The sequence below is a fragment of the Balaenoptera borealis genome, assembly GCF_965194805.1.
Source record: "Balaenoptera borealis genome assembly, chromosome: 11".
Taxonomy (NCBI): domain Eukaryota; kingdom Metazoa; phylum Chordata; class Mammalia; order Artiodactyla; family Balaenopteridae; genus Balaenoptera; species Balaenoptera borealis.
Genome location: NC_138868.1, coordinates 13,612,217 through 13,638,007, shown reverse-complemented (window position 1 = coordinate 13,638,007; position 25,791 = coordinate 13,612,217). Strand labels below are relative to the sequence as shown.

At 39.3% G+C, this 25,791-nt stretch overlaps 2 protein-coding genes across 13 annotated transcripts in view; both read right to left on the bottom strand.

The window, feature by feature from the left end:
* The window catches only part of AGBL2 (AGBL carboxypeptidase 2), a 42,366-nt gene extending 22,166 nt beyond the window's left edge, over nucleotides 1-20,200 (bottom strand). For 7 of the 12 annotated variants that reach the window (XM_082341121.1, XM_082341125.1, XM_082341127.1 and 4 more), the window contains exons 1-7: nucleotides 18,241-20,200; nucleotides 17,927-18,066; nucleotides 17,573-17,636; nucleotides 16,092-16,226; nucleotides 12,771-12,824; nucleotides 11,812-11,997; nucleotides 930-1,037 (exon numbers count right to left, since the gene is read on the bottom strand). In XM_082341121.1, coding sequence (XP_082197247.1) covers nucleotides 930-1,037; nucleotides 11,812-11,997; nucleotides 12,771-12,824; nucleotides 16,092-16,226; nucleotides 17,573-17,636; nucleotides 17,927-17,962 — 583 coding nt within the window. In that variant the 5' untranslated portion in view covers nucleotides 17,963-18,066; nucleotides 18,241-20,200. Of the gene's footprint in view, nucleotides 1-929; nucleotides 1,038-5,199; nucleotides 7,109-11,811; nucleotides 11,998-12,770; nucleotides 12,825-16,091; nucleotides 16,227-17,572; nucleotides 17,637-17,926; nucleotides 18,067-18,240 lie in introns of those variants that run through there. The other 5 variants (XM_082341128.1, XM_082341131.1, XM_082341126.1 and 2 more) reach the window with 4 other exon arrangements.
* Nucleotides 20,201-20,305: 105 nt separating this feature from the next.
* Nucleotides 20,306-25,791, bottom strand: part of FNBP4 (formin binding protein 4) — a 39,212-nt gene continuing 33,726 nt past the window's right edge. The window contains exons 16-17 of the mRNA XM_082341103.1: nucleotides 23,970-24,127; nucleotides 20,306-21,397 (exon numbers count right to left, since the gene is read on the bottom strand). Of these exons, the coding sequence (XP_082197229.1) occupies nucleotides 21,307-21,397; nucleotides 23,970-24,127 (249 nt within the window). The 3' untranslated portion in view covers nucleotides 20,306-21,306. The remainder of the gene's footprint in view (nucleotides 21,398-23,969; nucleotides 24,128-25,791) is intronic.

Sequence of the window (25,791 nt, the reverse complement as noted above, 5' to 3'; positions counted from 1 at the left end):
TTAGTTTTCTATTTCACTGATTTCTGTTTTTATCTTTATTATTTCCTTCCTTCTGCTCACTTTGGACGTAGTTTGCTCTTATTTTTCTAATTTATTAAGGTGGAAGCTTATGTAATTGATTTGAGATCTTTCTTCCTTTTAAATACAGGCATTTAAAGCCATAAATTTACCTTGCAGTGCTTTGGCTGCATTTCATAAATTTTGATATGTTGTTTTATTTTCACTCATTTCAAAATATTTTTGAACTCTTCTTATGATTTCTTTAACCCATGGGTTACTTAGAAATGTGTTGTTCAATTTGTAAATATTTGTAGATTTCCCAGATTTCATTCTGTTGTTGATTTCTAATTTAATTTTGCTGTGATCAGAGAATACATTTTGTATGACTTCAATCATTTTAAAGGTATTAAGACTCGCTTTACAACCTAGTATATGGTATATCCTGGGGAATTTACCATGTGCCCTTGAAAAGAATGTGTATTTTGTTGTTGGGTACAGTGTCCTGCACATTTTTATAAAAGACAGGAATTCTACCACTAGGATGCCTGCAAATTAATGCAGAAAACCACAGAGTAAATGACAGTCATATGCACATACTACAAAGTACTCACTACGGTTCAGGAGGTGGAGAAAAGAAGAGCAAATTCCCCAAAGATCCAACATCTGATTTTCAGGAAGGGCAATAACAAGGAAGAAGCTATAAAATGGACTCAGAACTATTAAGAAAACATACTAACATTTTAAAAAAATGATTGAAAATTTAAAGCTGATTGGTCATGAATTTCAGGGCTCCCACTCAGGTTGGTCTGGAAAAGACAGTTTCTTTATCACTAAAATATGAATTTTTGAAAATCACTTTTATTATAGAAAATATGTGTATTGTAATTTGGTCATGATTAATCACTCACTGTTCAGTGTGATGACAATACCTGAATCTAATTGATAGACAACTGTGCCTTTTTCTTCTCCTACAATTTCTGGTACCTTTTCATTTCCTGTAGGTTGATAGAAATATTCTGGTTGAGGTGGAACCCACTCTGAAAGAAGACATTAAAAAGTACAAAATAAGAAATAATACAAAGGGCACTTTATTAGAACTGAAATCATAGAAATGATTTCAGTTCCTCTATATTAATAAAAAACATAGACATGAAATCATAATAATGATTATTCAAATGACTAGTATGGTTGAATCAAACCAAATTCCCACCCTAAGTTTCCAGTGTGTTTGTAAATTAATTATGTCTTGCTTCTCTATAAAGACTATGGAGAAATTTTTAACAAAAAGCATATACAACAGAAGTATAAACTTTATTTTTTTATTTTTTTAGATTTTTTTGATGTGGACCATTTTAAAAGTCTTTATTGAATTTGTTACAATATTGCTTCTGTTTTAGGTTTTTTGGTTTTTTTTGCCACTAGGCATGTGGGATCTTAGCTCTCCGACCAGGGATCAAATCCACACCCCCAGCACTGGAAGGTGAAGTCTTAACCACTGGACCACCAGGGAAGTCCCAGAAGTATAAACTTTAAATAGAAGACCTAAAAATAAGGCAGAAAGGTCAATATAGCTGTTGCATCAACTCTTCAAAATTTGTCCCTGGGGCTTCCCTGGTGGCGCAGTGGTTAAGAATCCGCCTGCCAGTGCAGAGGACACGGGTTTGAGCCCTGGTCCAGGAAGATCCCACATGCTGTGGAGCAACTAAGCCTGTGCGCCACAACTACTGAGCCTGCACTCTAGAGTCTGTGAGCCATAACTACTGAAGCCCACACGCCTAGAGCCCATGCTCTGCACCAAGAGAAGCCACTGCAATGAGAAGCCTGTGCACGGCAATGAAGAGCAGCCCCTGCTTGCCCCAACTAGAGAAAGCCCGCGTGCAGCAACGAAGACCCAACATAGCCAAAAATAAGTAAATAAAATAAATAAATTTAAAAAAAAAGGATCAAATTCTTAAAAAAAAAAAAAAGAAAAAAAAATTTGTCCCTGAGCTCCCAGTCAGGAAAATATGATCAGCTACATTTTTTTAAATTAATATAGAGGAACAAGTATATCAGTTTCTTCAGAGGAAACAAGGTGTTTTCATTAACACTCAATCCTGAAAGATTTCTCATATGACACTTGGGTGACTTCTCAATATCATTTTAAGTACAGTGGCCACTGATGAAAGCCAAGGGCATATATAAAGACACAACTTAAATTCAACAGTACATTAAAAGAATCACACACCATGATCAGTGGGATTTACTCCAGGGATGCAAGGATGGTTCAACATTTGCAAATCAGTCAATGTGATACATCACATTAACAAAAGGAAGGATAAAAATCATATGATTATTTCCATACATGAAGAAAAAGCAACTGACAAAATTCAACATCTATTTATGACAAAAACTCTCGACAAAGTGGGTATAGAGGGACTACCTCAACATAATAAAAGCCACATATATCAAGCCCACAGCTAACACCATACTCAACGGTGAAAAGCTGAAAGCTCTTCCTCTAAGATCAGGAACATGACAAGGCTGCCTACTCCCACCACTTTATTCAACATAGTACTGGAAGTCCTAGCCAGAGTAATTAGGCAAGAAAAAGAAATAAAAGGTATTCAAATTGGAAAGGAAGAACTAAAACTGCCACTGACATATATTATATACAGAAAACCTTAAAGACTCTATCAAAAAACTGTTGGACCTAATAACAAATTCAGTAAAGTTGCAAAATACAAAATCAATACACAAAAATCAGTGCATTTCTATACACTAATAATGAACTCTCAGAGAGAAATCAAGAAAACATTCCCATTTACCATTGCATCAAAAAGAGTAAAATACCTAGGAATAAATTTAAACAAGAACTATAAGACATTAATGAATGATATTGAAGAAAACACAAATAAATGGAAAGATACTCTGTGCTCAAGGTTGGAAGAACCAATATTATTAAAATGTCCATACTACCCAAAGCAGTTTACAGATTCAATGCAATCCCTACCAAAATTCCAGTGGCATTTTTCACAAAAGTAAAACAAACAATCCCAAATTTCGTATGGAACCATTAAAGATCCCCAATAGCCAAAGTAACCTTGACAAAGAAGAACAAAGCTAGAGTCACCATGCTCCCTGATTTCAAACTCTATTACAAAGCTATACTTATTAAAACAATATGATATCTGCATAAAAACAGATACATAGATCAATGGAACAGAACAGAGAGCCCAGGGAATTCCCTGGTGGTCCAGTGGTTAGGATTCTGTGCTTCCACTGCAGGGGGCACTGGTTTGATCCCTGGTCAGGGAACTAAGATCCCGCATGCCACGTGGCACGGCAAGAAAAAAAAAAAAAAGAATAGAGAACCCAGAAATAAACCCATGCATCTATGGTCAATTAAGTTATGACAAAGAAGGCAAGAATATACAATGGGGAAAGGACAGTCTCGTCAATAAATGGTGTTGGGAAAACTGGACAGCCATATGCAAAAGAATAAAACTGGGCCACTATCTTATACCACACACAAAAATTAACTCAAAATGAATTAAGGACCTGAATGTAAGACCTGAAACCATAAAACTCCTAGAAGAAAACACAGGCAGTAAGCTCTTTGACACAGGTCTTGGTGATGAGTTTTTGAATCTGACTACAAAAGCAAAAGCAACAAAAGCGTAAATAAGTGGAACTAAATCAAACTAAAAAGCTTCTGCACAGCAAAGTAAACCATCAGCAAAACGAAAAGGCAACCCTTTATTTTTTTTAATTTGGCCATATCACATGGCATGCAGGATCTTAGTTCCCCAACTAGGCATCGAACCCAGGCCCTGGCAGTGAAAGCGCAGAGTCCTAACCACTGGACCACAAGGAAATTCCCAAAAGGCAACTTTCTGAATGAGAGAAAATATTTGCAAATCATATATCTGATAAGGGGCTAACATCCAAAATATATAAAGAACTCATACAACTCAACAGCAAAAAAACAATCCAATTGAAAAATGGGGGCTTCCCTGGTGGTGCAGTGGTTAAGAATCTGCCTGCCAATGCAGGGGACACGGGTTTGAGCCCTGGTCCAGGAAGGTACCACATGCCGTGGAGCAACTAAGCCTGTGCGTCACAACTACTGAGCCTGCACTCCAGAGCCTATGAGCCACAACTACTGAGCCTGCGTGCCTAGAGCCCGTGCTCCGCAACAAGAGAAGTCACTGCAATGAGAAGCCCTCACACCACAACAAAGAGTAGCCCCCTGCTCACCGCAACTAGAGAAAGCCCACGCACAGCAATGAAGCCCCAACGCAGCCAAACAAACAAACAAAAAACCCCAAAAAAACCCACTTCTACAGGGTAGGGACAGATGACCTTAAGACTTCTCAGCTATTGTGCCAACTCAAAATGTGCCCCCTGACAATTTCCAAACACCCTAAGGGCAGTTCTGTCCCCAGTTAAGACACTGAGCCAATCCTTGTATCTTCAGCTTCATCTCTTTTCTTTCATGTTGAAGGCTCCATGGTTACCCAAACATGTCTTGTTCTTTTTCTGTTTCCTCTAAGTGGAATACTTTGCTTTGATCCTTTCAATTGGATCACTTCTAACTCATCCTTCAGATTTCAGCTTCCGTGTCAACTTCTCTTGGAAGCCCTCACTGAACTTCCAGGTTGGGGTTAAGTGTTCCCAGAGGGACCAAGTGCTATGCAATTGCCTGGTTCTATCTTTAACTTCCTCACTAGTCTGTGAGCTCTGAGTGTCTCCATTTGCTCATCACTATATTTCTAACACCAAGCACTATACTTAGCATATGGTAGATGCTTAATGAATATACAATGAATGAATATTGTAAGAGGAAAGTGAGAAAATAAGGAACACCCAGTTGTTTATCAGCAGTCTTAAGCAGAGACATGAGTGTTCCAGCAATCATAGAAGTCCCCACTTCTGAAAATCCTTCATAAAATGAATGCTAAAGATTGTACTTGCATCAAAAACTCAAAGATATGGCAAACAATGTCATAAAAAAATGTCTCCACCATTCCCACAAAAAACTCCAATCAACTCAAAATATGATTAAAAAATAGTAAACGTTTCTGAGAATCTGAAAAAGAATATATATATATGTATATATATACATAACTGAATCACTGTGCTATACACTTGAAACATGACCTTATAAATCAATTAAACTTCAATAAAATTTTTTAAAAAATGCTTTCTTCTTAGGACCTGTGCAGAAGGGGAGAGGCAGCATGTCGAAAGGAGGGCCTCTGGAGTATGGAGTTCCAGAGTTTGGAGGGAAAATAAATCTTCAGCTCAGAGAGGTCTAGCACTTTCCCCAGTGACTCATGATCAGCAAGGGGCAGACGGAATCAGGTTTCCTGACTTTCACTGTAGTGGGTCACTGTGTCTGAGAGTGATTAGAAGAAATTAAGCAAGTGAACAAAGAAAATTACATACTGGGTCAATGAAAACCAACTTCTTTCCTCAAAGGAGTGGTTTATGTTTTAAAAAGTACCTTAGCGGGGAGACCTTCAAGATGGCAGAGGAGTAAGACGTGGAGATCACCCTCCTCCCCACAAATACATCAGAAATACATCTACATGTGGAACAGTTCCTAGAGAACACCTACTGAAGGCTGGCAGAAGACCTCAGACTTCCCAAAAGCCGTGTGGCTGAGAGGGTCTTGGTACTCTGGCAGGGTGTCACGCCTGTGCCCTGAGGTGGGAGAGCCAAGTTCAGGACATTGGTCCACCAGAGACCTCCCAGCTCCATGTAATATCAAACGGCGAAAGCTCTCCCAGAGATCTCCATCTCAACGCTAAGACCCAGCTCCACTCAACAACCAGCAAGCTACAGTGCTGGACACCCTATGCCAAACAACTACCAAGACAGGAACACAACCCCACCTGTTAGCAGAGAGGCTGCCTAAAATCATGATAAGGTCACAGACACCTCAAAACACACCACCGGACGCAGTCCTGCCCACTAGAAATACAAGACCCAGCCTCATCCACCAGAACACAGGCACCAGTCCCCTCCACCAGGAAGCCTACACAACCCACTGAACCAACCTTAGCCACTGGGGGCAGACACCAAAAACAACGGGAACTACGAACCTGCAGCCTGCAAAAAGGAGACCCCAAACACAGTAAGTTAAGCAAAATGAGAAGGCAGAAAAACACACAGCTGATGAAGAAGGTAAAAACCCACCAGACCAAACAAATGAAGAGGAAATAGGCAGTCTACCTGAAAAAGAATACAGATTAATGATAGTAAAGATGATGCAAAATCTTGGAAATACAATGGAGAAAATAAAAGAAACGTTTAACAAGGACCTAGAAGAACTAAAGAGCAAACAAACAATGATGAACAACACAATAAATAGAATTAAAATTCTCTAGAAGGAATCAATAGCAGAATAACTGAGGCAGAAGAACGGATAAGTGACCTGGAGGATAAAATAGTGGAAATAACTACTGTAAAGCAGAATAAAGAAAAAAGAATGAAAAGAATTGAGGACAGTCTTAGAGACCTCTGGGACAACATTAAATGCATCAACATTCGAATGATAGGGGTCCCAGAAGAAGAAGAGAAAAAGAAAGGGACTGAGAAAATATTTGAAGAGTTATAGTTGAAAACTTCCCTAATATGGGAAAGGAAATAGTCAATCAAGTCCAGGAAGCGGAGAGAGTCCCATACAGGATAAATCCAAGGAGAAATACGCCAAGACACATATTAATCAAACTATCAAAAATTAAATACAAAGAAAACATATTAAAAGCAGCAAGGGAAAAACAACAAATAACATACAAGGGAATACACATAAGGTTAACAGCTAATTTTTCAGCAGAAACTCTGCAAGCCAGAAGGGAGTGGCAGGACATATTTAAAGTGATGAAAGGGAAAAACCAACAACCAAGGTTACTCTACCTAGCAAGGATCTCATTCAGATTTGACAGAGAAATTAAAACCTTTACAGACAAGCAAAAGCTAAGAGAATTCAGCACCACAAGACCAGCTTTACAACAAATGCTAAAGGAACTTCTCTAGGCAGGAAACACAAGAGAAGGAAAAGACCTACAATAACAAACCCAAAACAATTAAGAAAATGGTAATAGGAACATACATATCAATAATTACCTTAAATATAAATGGATTAAATTCTCCCACCAAAAGACACAGACTGGCTGAATGGATACAAAAACAAGAACCGTATATATGGTGTCTACAAGAGACCCACTTCAGACCTAGGGACACATACAGACTGAAAGTGAGGGGATGGAAAAAGATATTCCATGCAAAAGGAAATCAAAAGAAAGCTGGAGTAGCAATTCTCATATCAGACAAAATAGACTTTAAAATAAAGACTAGTACAAGAGACAAAGAAAGACACTACATAATGATCAAGGGATCAATCCAAGAATAAGATATAACAATTGTAAATATTTATGCACCCAACACAGGAGCACCTCAATACATAAAGGCAAATGCTAACATCCATAAAAGGGGAAATCGACAGTAACACAATCATAGTAGGGGACTTTAACACCCCACTTTCACCAATGGACAGATCATCCAAAATGAAAATAAATAAGGAAACACAAGCTTTAAATGATACATTAAACAAGATGGACTTAATTGATATTTATACGACATTCCATCCAAAAACAACAGAATACACTTTCTTCTGAAGTGGTCATGGAACATTCTCCAGGATACATCACATCTTGGGTCACATATCAAGCCTAGGTAAATTTAAGAAAACTGAAATCGTATCAAGTATCTTTTCCAACCACAATGCTATGAGACTAGATATCAATTACAGGAAAAAAGTCTGTAAAACATACAAACACATGGAGGCTAAACAATACACTACTTAATAACCATGAGATCACTGAAGAAATCAAAGAGGAAATCAAAAAATACCTAGAAACAAATGGCAAAGAAAACACGAAGACCCAAAATCTATGGGATGCAGCAAAAGCAGTTCTAAGAGGGAAGTTTATAGCAATACAATCCTACCTCAAGAAACAAGAAACATCTCAAATAAACAACGTAACCTTATACCTAAAGCAATTAGAGAAAGAAGAACAAAAAACCCCCAAAGTTAGCAGAAGGAAAGAAATCATAAAGTTCAGATCAGAAATAAATGAAAAAGAAATGAAGGAAACGATAGTAAAGATCAATAAAACTAAAAGCTGGTTCTTTGAGAAGATAAACAAAATTGATAAACCATTAGCCAGACTCATCAAGAAAAAAACGGGTGAAGGGTCAAATCAATAAAATTAGAAATGGAAAAGGAGAAGTAACAACTGACACAACAGAAATACAAAGGATCATGAGAGATTACTACAAGCAACTCTATGCCAATAAAATGGACAACCTGGAAGAAATGGACAAATTCTTAGAAAAGCACAACCTTCTGAGACTGAACCAGGAAGAAATAGAAAATATAAACAGACCAATCACAAGCACTGAAATTGAGACTATGATTAAAAATCTTCCAACAAACAAAAGCCCAGGACCAGATGGCTTCACAGGTGAATTCTATCAAACATTTAGAGAAGAGTTAACACCTATCCTTCTCAAACTCTTCCAAAATATAGCAGAGGGAGGAACACTCCCAAACTCATTCTACGAGGCCACCATCACCCTGATACCAAAACCAGACAAAGATGTCACAAAGAAAGAAAACTACAGGCCAATATCACTGATGAACATAGGTGCAAAAATCCTCAACAAAATACTAGCAAACAGAATCCAACAGCACATTAAAAGGATCATATACAATAATCAAGTGGGGTTTATCCCAGGAATGCAAGGATTCTTCAATATATGCAAATCAATCAATGTGATAAACCATATTAACAAATTGAAGGAGGAAAACCATATGATCATCTCAATAGATGCAGAAAAAGCTTTCAACAAAATTCAACACCCATTCATGGTAAAAATCCTCCAGAAAGTAGGCAAAGAGAGAACTTACCTCAACATAATAAAGGCCATATATGACAAACCCACAACCAATATCATTCTCAATGGTGAAAAACTGAAACCATTTCCTTTAAGATCAGGAACAAGACAAGGTTGTCCACTCTCACCACTATTATTCAACATAGTTTTGGAAGTTTTAGCCACAGCAATCAGAGAAGAAAAAGAAATAAAAGGAATCCAAATTGGAAAGAAGAAGTAAAGTTGACACCGTTTGCAGATGATATGATATTATACATAGAGAATCCTAAAGATGCTACCAGAAAACTACTACAACTAATGGATGAATCTGGTAAAGTAGTAGAATACAAAATTAATGCACAGAAATCTCTTGCATTCCTATACACTAATGATGAAAAGTCTGCAAGAGAAATTAAGCAAACACTCCCATTTACCACTGCAACAAAAAGAATAAAATACCTAGGAAGAAACCTACCTAAGGAGACAAAAGATCTGTATGAAGAAAACTATAAGACACTGATGAAAGGAATTAAAGATGATACAAACAGATGGAAAGATATACCATGTTCTTGGATTGGAAGAATCAACATTGTGAAAATGACTCTACTACCCAAAGCAATCTACAGATTCAATGCAATCCCTATCAAACTACCAGTGGCATTTTTCACAGAACTAGAATAAAAAATTTCACAATTTGTATGGAAACACAAAAGACCCCGAAGAGCCAAAGCAATCTTGAGAAAGCAAAACGGAGCTGGAGGAATCAGGCTCCCTGACTCCAGACTATACTACAAAGCTACAGTAATCAAGACAGAATGGTACTGGCACAAAAACATAAACAGTGATCAATGGAACAGGATAGAAAGCCCAGAGATAAACCCACGCACATATGGTCACCTTATCTTTGACAAAGGAGGCAAGAATATACAGTGGAGAAAAGACAGCCTCTTCAACAAGTGGTGCTGGGAAAACTGGACAGCTACATGTAAAAGAATGAAATTAGAACACTTCTTAACACCATACCAAAAACAAACTCAAAATGGATTAAAGACCTAAATGTAAGGCCAGACACTATAAAACTCTTGGAGGAAAACATAGGCAGAACAGTCTATGACATAAATCACAGCAAGATCCTTTTTTGACCCACCTCCTACAGAAATGGAAATAAAAACAAAAATAAACAAATGGGACCTAATGAAACTTAAAAGCTTTTGCACAGAAAGGAAACCATAATCAAGATGAAAAGACAACCCTCAGAATGGGAGAAAATATTTGCAAATGAAGCAACTGACAAAGGATTAATTTCCAAAATTTATAAGCAGCTTATGCAGCTCAATATCAAAAAAACAAATAACCCTATCCAGAAATGGGCAGAAGACCTAAACAGACATTTCTCTAAAGAAGATATACAGATTGCCAACAAAGATATGAAAGGATGCTCAACATCACTAATCATTAGAGAAATGCAAATCAAAACTAAAATGAGGTATCATCTCACACCAGTCAGAATGGCCATCATCAAAAAATCTACAAACAATATAGAGAGGGTGTGCAGAAAAGGGAACCCTCCTACATTGTTGCTGAAATGTAAATTGTTACAGCCACTATGGAGAACAGTATGGAGGTTCCTTATAAATTAAAAATAGAACTACCATATGACCCAGCAATCTCACTCCTGGGCATATACCTGGAGAAAACCTTAATTTGAAATGATACATGCACCCCAGTGTTCACCGCAGCACTATTTACAACAGCCAGGACATGGAAGCAACCTAAAGTCCATCAACAGAGGAATGGATAAAGAAGATGTGGTATATATATACAATGGAATATTACTCAGCCATAAAAAAGAACAAAATAATGCCATTTGCAGCAACATGGATGGACCGTCATATTGAATGAAGTCAGACACAGAAAGACAAATATCATATGATATCGCTTATATGTGGAATATAAAAAAAAAGGGTAGAAATGAACTTATTTACAAAACAGAAGTAGAGTCACGGATGTAGAAAACAAACTTATGGTTACCAGAGGGAAAGTGGGGGAAGGGATAAATTGGGAGACTGGGATTGACATATACACACATAATACACACATATTATACATAAAATAGGTAACTAATAAGGACCTGCTGTATAGCATGGGGGACTCTACTCAATACGCTGTAATGGCCTATATGGGAAAAGAATCTAAAAAAAAAGAGTGGATATATGTATATGTATAACTGATTCACATTGCTGTACACCTGAAACTAATACAACATTGTAAATCAACTATACTCCAATAAAAATTTTTTAAAAATTTGGTTGATAGAGTTAGTTGGAAACTCTTCTGTCGCTATGAGGGTAAATCTTAAAAGTTCTCATCACAAGAAAAAAATGTAACCATGTGAGTTGATGGATGTTAATTAGACTTACTGTGAAAGTCATTTTGCAATATATATTGTACACCTTAAACTAATACGATGTTTTATGTCAATTATATCTCAATAAAACCGTGGGAAAAAAACCAGTAAAAACTACATTCTGGTATTATATACATGGCGTTCATCAATTATACCAAAGCTGGTAAAAATACAACTTTCATAAAACTCAACCAAACATACTGAAATGGGAATAATCTAGAAAACAGATTTAAGTATTGATATATTTTGGCCTCTAGAAAGGTATCCTCCCATTCCAATAAACTCAGGAGCATTCTAGTTTATACATGAGTGTAACTTTTGACTTTGGTTGAGTGTATACCAGTTTCCCAGAGCTTAAATATTTTAAGGGTGAGCTAACAGATGGTGAATCTGTCCCGTCTTGTACTTTGGTATGTAGAACTTAAAATTGTAATATAGTCTGTCAGAACGGCAAGACCATGACACGTAAGTCACATTACCAATATGATGAATGTTCTCCTTGATGACCTCACATTCTATTGGCCATCTTGGAGCCTGCAGTGGCCCACTGCTGGAGAAAAAAGCAAAGAGATCTCGGGGTTCTCGAAGACGTGAGTTTACTTCACCAAGGTCATCATGAAGAAGCTGTCTGCTCTTAAGAAGTGGTGAATTCAGCATAAGGGAGTCTGCCAAAGGGAAAGGGAATGAGTGAACAGTTTCCTTTTCTTCCTTGGGAACTTTACTGCTCAACTATAACAAATAAGTAATTTTAAGCACTGTATTAATACATTAGCACAGATATGCAATCCTATGACGTGTTTCTCCTTCAAAGAGATTTAGTACAGGATGACAGCATCAAAACTATAAAATGTTAAGTTAAAATTCTGCCTTAGTCTGTTAAACATTTAAATGTAAAGCTTTAGAGTAAGTTAGAAGAAACTTTTTTCTTTTTTTTAAATCAACGTTAATGGGTCAAAGACATTTCAACAGTGGGTTACAAATAAAAGTTACTTAACGTGTGTTAGTATTTTTGTCTAGAGAGAGGCAAAAAAGAAAACTTTCAATTCAACCACTAGCATTTCAGAAAAAAAGTACATAAAACTCTATTAACTACAGTGAAACAATCTACAAATTAAATTTCAAGTTCATAATATAACCATTCAAAGGACAGAGGGACTTACAAAACAGGGAGGTGGATAGGGGCAGAGGCGTGAGCAGGGGCAGAAGAGAGAGGAGTTCTTGGGAAATAAAGAATGGGAAAAAAGAGAGGAAAACAAGGGCGTTCAAGGAGAAAGGGGGGAAAAAAGGAAATGGGAGGAAGAATGAAAAGAAAGGGAAAGGGGAAGGAAAGGCTGAAGGCCCCTAGAGTGGTAACTCCCAGCTCTAGTGGGGAGAGCAGGAGGAAGAGACATTCCCGTAAAGGAGTTTCCGTTTTCTGGTCTGGAAGGACATGAAATACCTCTGTTCACAGCTTCTATCTGTCTGTGCACAGTTGAAGATAGACAGGTAGGCCCTAGAAAGAGGAAGGAAGAGGTATGGTTGGTCCGATGGATCTTTATTTTTCCTGCCCGTGTCCCCTATCCCTTTCCATCCCCCGCCCCCACTTTGGGCCCCTGCATTTCTGTGTCTAAATATTTCCCCCACTGTTTAAGGCAGGGGGAAAAGGCAACAAACATTTGAAAAGATGGTAAAGCTGCTCAATCTCACTCATAAAGAAATGTAAATCAAAATGACAAGGAGATAACAGTTTATTCCCTAACAGACAGGAAAAACATTTATGTGTTTTCACACTCATCCTGGCAAAGGTGTAAGTAAACAAGTACTCTCGTAACTTGCTGACAAAAAGGCAAATTGGTGCAAACTTTCTGGAAAGCAATTTGGCAGTGTCTAGTAAGATCTAAAACATACAAACCCTTGATTCAGCAATCCCACTGCTAGAAATTACTTTATAGATTTTCTTAACAAAAGCTCGTCAAGATACATATACATAGATGCTCACTGCAGTAATGTTCAAATAATAAAAATGTGCAAACAACCAAAGCACCCAACAAAAGGGAAGTTAAAATGATTATGACATGTTAATGGGATGGAATACTGTAGGTGCTCTAAAAAGAATGAGGTAGGTGTTTCTTGTGCTCATATGAAAAGGCTCTATTTTTAAACAAAAAAAAAAATCAAAGATTATGTATAGGATCCCTATGAGCAATTAAAAAGAAAAAATATATAGACACTTGAGGATATATTTTCTTTTTCCTGAAAAGAATGATTACAATAGTGGCTATATTAAGGGTGGGGCAGGGAGAGCTCTTAATTTCCTTTTGTGTTTTTTTCCTACCATTTGAATTTTCTAACCTTATACATGTATTTCCTTTTCTTTCTTTTTTGGTTTCTTTCCTTTGTTCGTTTGTTCCTTTCCTTCTCTTTTTTTTTTTTGAAACGAGCACATTATAACTCATTCCTTTTTACCTCCTTTGTACTTTTCTGGTTTAAAAAACAACAATAACAACATAATAAATGCTTTGCTACAAAGATAAAGAAAAATATCTTCCTCACTCCAGTGATCAAAACAGGGGGGAAAAAAGGTGTCAGGTTATCAGTTATACTCTAACTAAAATTCATTTACATTGTTGTGTTACCTCTAGCAGCTGACTTTGCATTTTACATTTTTTATTATATTAAGACTGGCAATTGTTTCTTATCAATGTTATTTCAGTGTCAGCAAATGGGGCAGGAGGAAGCTGAAGGGGGGTAGTCAGCTGGCTCCTGAGCCATTCCATCCTAACAGTCTCCTTTGCTCAACCCTTGCCTTTCTATTCCCTGCCAGGAGCTCTGGGACACAGAATGGAAAAGCCTTCTGGGCACTGGGATGAGCAAAAATATAAGATACATATTTGAAAATGAAAATGGAATTGCTACATCAAAGGTTAAGTACCATTTTACATTTTCCACCTATTGCCAAACTGCCTTTCTAAAAAATCTTATCTATTCACATTCCTAACAGCAGTGTGGGAGAGTGTTCTCCCATCTCCTGACCAAAAAAAAAAATATTTTTTGCCCAAATCTCATAATTTAAAAATGGGGGCTTCCCTGGTGGCACAGTGGTTAAGAATCTGCCTGCCAATGCAGGGGACACGGGTTTGAGCCCTGATCTGGGAAGATCCCACATGCCGCGGAGCAACTAAGCCCATGCACCACAACTGCTGAGGCTGCGCTCTAGAGCCTGCGAGCCACAACTACTGAAGCCTGTGCGCCTAGAGCCCGTGCTCCGCAACAAGAGAAGCCACCGCAATGAGAAGCCCGAGCACCGCAAGGAAGAGTGGCCCCCACTCGCTGCAACAAGAGAAAAGCCCGCGCAGCAACGAAGACCCAATGCAGCCAAAAATAAATAAATTAAATTAAATTAAAACAAAAAAAGGTACCTTGACATATTGATTTGTATCTTTAATTAGAGGTGAAACTGAGCATCTTTTCATAAATCTTGTTGACTGTGTCTTCTTTTCTATGAACTCCTTGCTCACGTCCTTTGTCCATTTTTCTATTTGGTCATCTTTTACATATTGATTCGTAAGAGTTATTATGTTAAGGAAATTAATCCTTTGACATATTTGTCACAAAATTTTTTTCCAATTATTTTCCTTTACTAATGGTACTATTTTCTATACAGAAATTTAAATTTTTGCTGTAAAAATTATCAGTGTTATATTTTATGGTTTTTGGGTCTTGTGTCATTCATAGATTTTTAACTAGAAAAGGGACACAATCAGATTTGCACATAAAAAAGAACACTGCTGTGTGGAAAATGGATTGGAAGGGGGCATCATGGAACAAGAGAAGCCAAGAGACCAATTATGAGGCTGTTTCAATAGTGAGATGATGGTAGCTGGGGGAGGGTTGGAGTGGGGGAAGGATGTGCAATAAAGAGAAGTGAACCGATGTTTGGTTGGATATATACTGAGGGAGAAATTCAACTGCATTCCTACCCTTGGATTCCAGAAAAAACTTGTGGAATCCCTGTAAAAAATTATTTTTGCTTAAGCTAGTTGGAATTGGTTTCCACCACTCTTATGCAAAGAGCCTTAACAAATATATCCATCAAAACTGCATGAAAAAAAATCAATGTGTTACTCTTGACCAAGGAGTTTTAACAAATTTTACAACAATTTGGAGGAAGATCATCCAGAATGCATAGTATTTTAATTTAAACCTACAATCCAAAGCAGATCTAGAGAGAATTTTGTTTTGTTTTGTTATTTTTCTTTTCATTTAAAAGATTTCTTTCTTTGTTTTTTAAGAGAGAACATTTAAAAAAAAATTTTATTTATTCATTTTGGCTGTGTTTGGTCTTTGCTGCTGCACACGGGCTTTCTTTAGTTGTGGCGAGAGGGGGCTACTCTTCATTGCAGTGCGTGGGCTTCTCACTGTGGTGGCTTCTCTTGTTGCAGGGCATGGGCTCTAGGTGTGCGGGCTCAGTAGTTGTGGCACGTGGGCTCTAGAGTGCGGGCTTCAGTACTTGTGGCACACGGGCTCAGTTGCTCCGCGGCATAAGGGATCTTCCCGGACCAGAACTCGAACCCGTGTCCCCTGCATTGGCAGGCAGATTCTTAACCACTGTGCCACCAGGGAAGCCCCAAGAGAGAACATTTTTGAGTGATGTCAGAAACAGTGGCCAAGCCTGCTCCCCTGGCTTCTCCCACGTTAGGCCACGTTCTCCTGAACACTGGGAGCTGTTGCTCAAGGAAGTGAGGGTTCTGGGGGTCATACAACACTGATTATTACTCACACAGACGCTTCTCCTTTTGCAAGGGGTCCGGTATCAAATCCGCTGTTTCCCCAAAAGAGCCACTCAACAGGTATCGAGGATTATTCTTCCAAACATGCTGGTGCGTAGCAGAGTTTGGTAAACTGCCCCTCTCAGCTAAGAATAGGCAGTTTAATGAAACGTGCTGGAAGGCTAGTTCATCACCTCCAACACGTAGGTCAACACCCAAACCACTACTACTAGCAAACCGCCTTCTAGTCACCACCTGCCACCACATGCCTTTACAATGAATACAACCCATTTTCCAAAGAGCTTTCACATTCCAATTTATGGGAATTAAACATCATTTTCTCCATTTCATGCTGAGGAGAAGACTTGAGAAGCAGTATGGTAAAGTGGAAAACTGGGAGGCAGCTATACGACCAAGTGAAGGCAAGTACTCAGAGTGAAAGTGGAGCACTCAGAGTGGGAGCTGCTTTGTCCTGAGGGCTCTGCTGAATCTGGTGAACTGGAAATTCAGTTTTCAACAAATTACAAAATGAAATAGTTAATAAGAAAGTCTAACAAGGTTGATAGAAATAAAATCAATATAAAAACCTAAATTTTATTTCTAAATACCAGGAGCAAAGTTAGAAGATCAAAATTTTAAAAGATACCACTTATAATACCATACAAATATGCAGTTCTATGAAAAAAATTATAAGTCTTATTGGCAGACATTAAGGAGGACCTAAGTAAATTAGAGAATTAGACTATATTAATAGATGGGAGAACCTGGTATTGGAAAATTCTCATTTCTTGTCAAATTTGATCTATAGATTCAATGTAATCCCATATTTTTTTTTAAGCATCACAAGCCAATTCTAAAATTATATAAAAAGGTAAGAAGAGGGGCTTCCCTGGTGGCGCAGTGGTTAGGAGTCCGCCTGCCAACGCGGGGGACACGGGTTCGAGCCCTGGTCCGGGAAGGGAGGATCCCACATGCCGCGGAGCAACTGAGCCCGTGCGCCACAACTGCTGAGCCTGCACTCTGGAGCCCGTGCTCCGCAGCAGGAGAGGCCACCGCAGTGAGAAGCCCGCGCACTGCAATGAAGACCCAATGCAGCCAAAACTAAAATAAATAAATTTTATAAAAAAAAAAAAAAAAAAAAAAAAAAAAAGGTAAGAAGAGCCAAGACACTTTTGAAGAATGACAATATGGGAGGACATGTCTTTCCAGATATCGACTATTTTAATGCCATGTGGTGTCATTAAGAAAGGGTGAAAAAAAAAAAAAAAAAAAAAAAAAGGGTGGTACTGGTGCAAGGACAGACAAACAGACCCTTGTATAAATGGACACGCAACAGAGGTAACACAGCATATCAGTAGGGAAAGGAAGTTCTTTCACTAACGGTGGTGCTGGAAAAATTCATCAGTTTATCCAAGCACAACTCTCTCAGTTGATCAAACAATTTACTTCATGAACCCAGGAAAGGTGATGCTAGATAAGAATGAGATATTACCTTTAAAGTAGCCATAGTACTGGAGGTGATGGTACATAAAGTCTTCATAGGGATCAGGAAGAGTCTGTGAAACGATAGGCCATCTCAATCAGCAAAGTGCTTTCATAATTATAGAGTAATTATTATAGCAGCCTGTTATAAGAATAATACTGACTCTTAACAAAAGTACACCAGCATTGTTGCAGAGGACACTATACCTGAGAACTTCTGTAAACAAACCATGTGAAAGACATCTGTGCAAATTATTCTATCTTTGGGATCGAGATCTCCAGCCAGAAAAAGGTGCCACCAGAATATACCTGCGGATCTAGTACTGGATTTCCGTGGAGTGCCTGGAGAGGAGTGTGTACCGACCTGCTGCTTTAGCTCTGTTTCCAAAGCTGGGAACATGTTACTTCTGCATGGTATGTATGCTGAAGACCAGTCAGCGACACCGGCATCCAGCAACAATCCCTGCCCAATTTCCAAAAGGGCAGTTGATTACACAGGAGACGCTAAAAAACCAGAGCAGGACAACTGAAAAACTGTCGAAATTTACCCACGTCCCCTCCCTCCGCTTCGCAGCTCCCACGCTACTTTAGGAAACCCTGCGGTACCGCTCCGTCTTCCCTGCCAACCCAACCTCTCCTCAGATAAGCAAGGACCCGCCACGAGGCCCGGATGCTCACCTGAAGCATTTGGGAGAGCGGCTTGTCTTCCAGCCTCCTCCTCCGGAGGCGCCAGGACCCCTGCTGGCCCCATGCTTCTTTCCCGCCTCCCCCCCCCCCCCCCCCCGCTAGTGAGGGAGATGCCCACCACCAGGTCGCTGCAGGAAAGTGAAAGAAAAGGGGATGAGGGGTCCGGCGCAGTCGTCTCGGGGTGGGTGGAAAAGAAAGGTCAGGGGCCCGGAGAGTGGGCTCTGAAAACGGAATTCAGGGATTCAGGGCTTCCTGGTCAGGGAGAAGGTGGCGAAGGGCAGTTTCCCGGAGAGTCGCGGGACGGGGCGTAGAGATCTCCTACGACTGCAGAGGGAAGGTTGCTACCGCCTCCGCGCCCCGGCCCGTCCCGGGCAGCAGGGGTGCGTGCGGAGCCTGTGGCGACAGAGGAGCGTGAGCGAGGCGGGGCACACGGTCCGCAGGTAGAGGCCCAGTCGCGCACCGGCCACAAGACACGCTCGCCACGCTCACGGGACACTGCTTTCGACTAGGGCCCCAGTAGCCTAGCAACCTCGAGACGGAAGCGGGAGGGCGGGGCGGCGGGGCGCTTCCGGAGAGCGAGGCTCCGCCTCCGAGCAAGGGGTGGGGAATCGGGGAAAAGTCGAAGACTGGCGTTGAGGTACCAAGGATTCACTCATTGCTTTCATACAGTATTGCAGCCTGGCTTCTGGGGATTAGAAATTGCATTGATGGGGACTTCCCTGGTGGTCCAGTGTTTGAGACTTCGTGCTTACACTGCAGGGGAGACGGATTCGGTCGCTGGCTGGGAAACTAAGATCCCGCATGCCCCGTGGCCGGGCCCAAAACAACAAAGCAGCTGTTCCTCAGCTTTAGGAAACTGTTGAGTATTGCTCAAAGGGAGCCGCTTCCCCTCTTTCACCTTATATTCTCTCCAACCCATAGCTAGAATTGAAAAATTACCTCCTACATTGAAAACATACAAGTTAGTAAATTAAAACCACACATTTTGACTATCAAATTGTCAGATTCTAAAAAATGCTCCTTTCTGGCAGGAGATGGACAAAGGCACTTCGTCCCTGTACCAATTCCTAGAAGTCTGGAAAACTGTTAGGCACTTAAAGCAAAAGCTATTATTAATGGCTAGTTGACAGCCTTTATTTCCAGAAACATGCTCTACGCAAATTACAAGAAAAACAATTTTTTATTTTTAAAAATTTTATGCTACATGTGTTTTTAAGAATTTGATTTTTAAAAATTTATCTTTCCTTCATTGGGTCTTCGCTGCAGCGTGCGGGCTTTCTCTAGCTGCAGCGAGCAGGGGCCACTCCCCGTTGCGGTGCATGGGCTTCCCACTGCAGTGGCCTCCCCCGTGGGAGCATGGGCTCCAGGCACGAGGGCTCAGTATTTGTGGCTCGCAGGCTCTGGAGCACAGGCTCAGCAGCTGTGGTGCACAGGCTTAGCTGCTCTGCAGCATGTGGGATCCTCCCAGACCAGGGATCAAACCCGTGTCCCCTGCATTGGCAGGTGGGTTCTTAACCAATGCACCACCAGGGAAGCCCAGAAAAACAATTTATATACAAAACGGTCACCTAAATACATAATGGTAAAAAAACCAACACACAAGCATACATGACACTGATTAGACAATTATATGCATATAACATACTAGAATAAAATTCTAACTATTGTTGTCTTTGGTTAACTTTACATGACTATAAGTATACATAACTTCTGTAATTAGTGGAAAAAATATAAAGCACCTTTTTTTCACAATATTAACCACATTACATCATTTCCAGGATTTAAGTAGGCCCAACACTAGCTAATATTATAGACTACAAGCTCCAAAATTTAAGTCACACCGTACCTTCTGGTACTAGAGGCCTGTTTTTCTAACCCCGTCCTCGCACCCCGCAACGGGCTCAAGATCCTGATGCTTTTTTTTCCTGGAGCTGTTCTTCAATGTTTGCACATACCTTACACTATACTTGATTAGAAAAAACAATTGACTTAAAGTAAGTCTTGGTTTACATAATCGTGGAGTTAACAGGCAAAACAGGAGCAAAAGAATAACCAATCAGAAGTATAAAAAAAGCTTTATTAGTGCATATATACAAATTTACAAGGTCAGAAACTGGAGAAATACAAACAGCTTTAAAACACAATTTGCTTTTTCTTCAGTTTAAAGTGACTTTTACCTGATTGTGATACAATAGAAAGTACAGAACAGTAAACTGCTTTTTAAATACTGGAATTTTATGCAGAATACATTCACACATAAATGGAAGGTGAACTTTGGACCAAGGTAAGACAATGGAGACACATCAATACATACAGTGGCTTTTGTTACATTTACTGCCACATATGTGAGGGGGAAGTTCTCAAAATCAAAGACATTAACACCTGCTGCTGCTGCCACCTATATTGTAATTTAAATATGCCACCTAGTATGTGAAATGACTGAGCTATCTTTATCAGTTCTAGAATCTGTGAGAAAGAATACTCTGAAGAGTGTGGCCATCTGTTAGCACAAGGTGAACGACTTGATATATCTCAGCACTTCAGGGGTGGCAGACTAGAGGAAGAGGTCAGAAAGAGATTCCTATAATCCCAGATAAGCAAGGCAAAATATAGAGCTGCTTTCTTAATTGCACTTGTTCTGAAGAAGTTAATGAGAGAGAGAGCGCCACACTAGGAACTACAAAAGCCTCTATGAGGCAGGAAAATCCTTCCCTTTTTGTTAGTGAGTCCTCTACAGAGGTGTCATACTCATGAGCCGCATGTTCCAGACTGATGAGGTTAATGTACCTAACAGCTGAGGGTGCCAGCGTGAGAATAAAGGCAGCCAGGTCAAAGCATTCAGTCACCTCACCTTCCAGCAAAGCAGAAAAATTACATTTCACAAATGTGGCAATTTTGTACGTGTATACTCTTGCCCAGGAAATTCATATGCTCTCCCTCATAACATTTATAGTTTATTGACAACAGTAAGACTGGTTAAGACTCTGAAATGATTAAAAAAACAAAACAAAAACAAACAAACAAAAACAGTAATAAAAATTTAAACAATTTAAAAAACTATGTGTTTGGAGCCATTTTTCTTCTCTTCAGTCTTGCTCGCCAATCTTCAGGAAGGGCTTCAAAATTAGCATTTCTCTCTGCCATGCCACTGTGAAAACAACATACAGATTAAATTACTTCACTGGAAAGAAAAGGAACGAAACTGTTTATTTCCTAGCAAATAAAAGCTAACTGAAACCGAAAATGTGATATATGGTATCTATGTTCATGAAAATGTTTCAAGTTTCTCAGCTAAGTACCAGCGTTATTCTTCACCAAATTTCTTAATTGATAGGTCAACCAAACACATACAAAGCACTCTTCTCTACAGTTTAATTTATATGTAAGTGCATATTTGTTTTTATATCTCCCCAGTAACCACTGAAGCCATACTGAAGGAAAATAACACATTCTTGTAAAAGTATTTCTTGGCCTCTAGGAGTTATGATTCTTTATCCTAGATATATTTAACACATAGGAAGGTATATTTAACTCTTAACATACCATCAGGGACCGTTGGACCTAATGTTTTTGAGACTCACCTTTGATCAGTTCTAATTAGGATTGATCTCTCATGGCTTATTCAGTCATTTATAAAACCGATTAAGACTCAGATTCTAGGGAATGCCCTGGTGGTACAGTAGTTAGGACTCCATGCTTTCGCTGACGAGGGCCTGGGTTCAATCCCACAAGCTTCGCAGCACGGCAAAAACTCAGATTGTAACTTACAATTACCAGAATGGGTGCGTTAGACCCTTTTATAAATCTAAAATAAGCTAAGATTAATTACAGAATCTTTGTGACTTCCCATCATCTTGAAATAGTTTGCTATTTCATCATTGTAGGAATTAATCATTACTCAATTCCCAGCAATATTAAAAAAAGACTAAACTAGTAAGAAAGCTGAAGAATAATGGAATCATCTACAAGGATGATACAAAAGTGAATTAAATTATCACTAATACCATCCCTCAGTTTTCTTATTGTGTTGCCCAAAACAGTGCAACTCCTTTCAAGGAAGTAAAAAAGAAGTCTGGAGACAACATCTTCACAGTCTCCCCTACTGCTCCCCAATATTATACAATCAGATAAATGCAAAGAGACAGAGGCACTGTAGATTCTAATTGTGACGGTAAAATTGACTGGATAAGTAAAATCTCAGACTATGAGTGATAAGAGGACCATAATCTAGATGAATCTTCTCAAATTCAAGACTGATGAGTGAAGATACTGAAGGAAAACAACACATTCTTGTAAAAGTAAGGAAATGTAAGGTCAAAAAGGAAATACAGTATTCTCATTGAAGAACAACCTGGGACTTCCCTGGTGGTCCAATGGTAAAGAATCCACCTTACAATGCAGGGTATGCAGGTTCGATCCCTGGTCAGGGAACTAAGACCCCACATGCTGCGGGGCAACTAAGCCCGAGCGCCACAACTACCGAGCTCGTACACCTCAACTAGAGCCCATACGCCGCAAACTACAGAGCCCACGTGCTCTGGAACCCGCGCACCACAACTAGAGAAGAGAAAACGAGTATGCCCCAACTAGAGAGAAGCCCTCGCGCCGCAACAAAAGATCCCACATGCCTCAACAAAGATCCCGTGTGCTGCAACTAAGACCCAACACAGCCAAAAATAAATAAAATAAATAAATAATAAATAAATCTGAACAACCTCCTTCACCCAGTATTTTGTAACAAGAACTGGGACTATCGCATTTTCCTTAGAAACCTTTCAGGTTTTATACTGCTATATGCTAAAATTTATTTGATAAGGTTCATAAGTGGGACAAATGCTGAAAGCAGGTATGTAGTGGCTAGAGAGAAAAAGATATTTTAGGAACAAAAAAATTCACTGGAATGACTATCCCAATTAGTGTTTATGGATCTAAGAATGAAAATGTTTTGAATTATGAAGCAAAGATGGCTATCCTCTCCCAACTTTTTTTTTTTTGGCCACGCCATGCAGGATCTTTCCCTGAGCAGGGACTGAAGCCGGGCCCTCAGCAGTGAAAGCGCAGAGTCCTTACCACTGGACTGCCAGGAAAGTCCCCCAAATATTTTCCTAAGTACTGCATTTACGGAGGCTGCAAGTGCAAGAACCAGCAGTAATGACAAGCCAGAACCTATCAGAGATGAGCCTGCAACCTGGCAGCATTTCTGAGAGGAGCGTGTTGCACGTCGCGCATTGACAACTGAGCAACAGCCGCACTCAAGGAACGCTGCTCGTTCAGTACGCATACCTCCAAAAACCAGGAAAATAAGTACAAATTTGAGTTAGCTATGTTTAAATTCTTACTAAAATTTCTAATTAAGTTTTCTCCTCTTTATTTTTTATGTCTGTAAATTATTTGTAAAATTTAAAAATATACATATAAAAGAGTCTCTTGGAGTTACATGGTAAATGGGGATGACTATTTTTCCCCATATGCTCAGGGTTAAGATAGCTCTTTGCCTAAGAGGAACAATCAGTGGGAAGTATTACAAATCTGATGTTTCTGATTTTGAAAAAGGCTAGACTATAATTTTTATAGGGAAATAAACATTTCTATGAACTAAAAACTGCTTAGGTAAGTCTGTAAAGGAATCAAATTAAGGGCTATGATTTTAAGAACGTGATGGTTCTAAAACCACAGCTACAACCACCACTATCCACCCCATCTATGGTTCTTTCTTTTACCTGACCAGCTGCTGCTGTTTCCACTCTTCAATTCGCTTCTGTGCAGTTGATTCTCGGTCCTCTTCACTGGAACTAGAGTTCTCCTCTTCATCTAACTCACGCTGGATACTCTGCCATTTCTTTACCAGAGATGGCATTTTGGTTTTACTCTTCTTTGCCTGTAACAAAGGAATATAATACATAAAACAAGGGAATGAGTCTTTCACATGAGATCAGGATCTTTTCCTTAGTTCTAAGGAATAAGTGAACTTCAAAATTAAAGGAACAGAAACACCAAAAATAAATACCATTCTAAGTTCTTGCCAGAAATTTCTACCAACTATAAACTTAAAGCTTGGTTAAAAATCTAAAAAGTGTAAATGTGGGGTTTTATGAAATCAGGTCAGAAACATTTCCTTTAGCCTTATTCTATGAAATTCAAAACTCTTGCCCTTGTCTCATCTTCTCAGAATTACAGTGTACCCGGGACTTCCCTGGTGGTCCAGTGGGTAAGACCCCACGCTCTCAATGCAGGGGGCCTGGGTTTGAGCCCTGGTCGGGGAACTAAATCCTGCATGCAGGCCTAAACTAAGAGTCTGCATGCTGCAACTAAAGATCCCGTGAGCTGCAACTAAGACACGGCACGGGCAAAATAAATATATAAATATTTTTTTAAGAAAAAGGAAAAAAGAATCACAGTGTACCTTTTTACAATTTTAAATGGATGCAGTGTTCACATCAAGTGAAACACAGTGCTGAGAAACAAATGACCAGCTTTTCTGGAAAGAGCCAACAGAGTCAAAGGCAACTATTAAATATGAAAAAAGCAAAGAGGTGTATCAAAACATTAATGATGAGATTAGTTCTAAGAGGAGATACAATAATAAATTTTTCTATTAGCTTAACTTCATTTTCTAAATTGCCTGTAATAAACATAATCTCACAGTAAAAAAAAGCTTGTGATATTTATTACATATCCAACATGGCTTGCTCTATCACTACCTTCAGAGTTCTGATCAATGGCACTCTTTAGCAAAGATGCCTTCCCTGACCACCCTATCTATATGAAACAGTACCACCTCCCAAAGGTCACTTTCTGTCCTCTTACACTTTTTTTCATTGCATTTTTAAACTCTGAACATATATTTGCTTATCTGTTTCTGCAACCCAGACCCCCCTACCCTCTCCAAGCCCACCAGAAAAGCTCTACAAAAGCAGAGATTTTGTTGGTTAGCTACTGAATACAAAGCTCCTAGAGAGAATGCCTGACACACAGTATGTATTCAAAATATACCTGCTGATATTTGTGATTAGTTCTTTGAATTTAGAGAAACACTGTATTCGACATTGATAAGAACCACTTTTTATCCCTGCGGTTTTGAAGACTTGGCCAGGTTACACTCTAAACGTGACAAGCAGGCACTCAAGTGACAGGTGTGACTGAGTGCTGTGCTCCTGTGAGGATCGGGTACAGGGACCCAAGCTTTTTTTCCGGCCTGCACTTAAGAGAAACACATTTCTTGATTAAGTCCCCAAAAGAGTTGAGAAAATAAGCTTAATATTTTCAGTCTTTTAAAATTACTTGGCTCCCTGCTCAATACCCTATTTCGACTGTCACTGACAGTTCTTAACCCTCTGGGAAACGCCCATCTATAATGCTTAAACCTTCTGCTCCACACACCTTCCCACATTCCATTCTGTCCCTGTGGTACAACCTGACCCACTGCATATACACCCTTCCAACAAGCTCCAACATAGCTCACCTGGGTTAGCATGGAACCAACTGAGTAGAAAGTAACATGAATTAATAACGGTCACCTGTGCATAGAGGGCTCACTGGGGT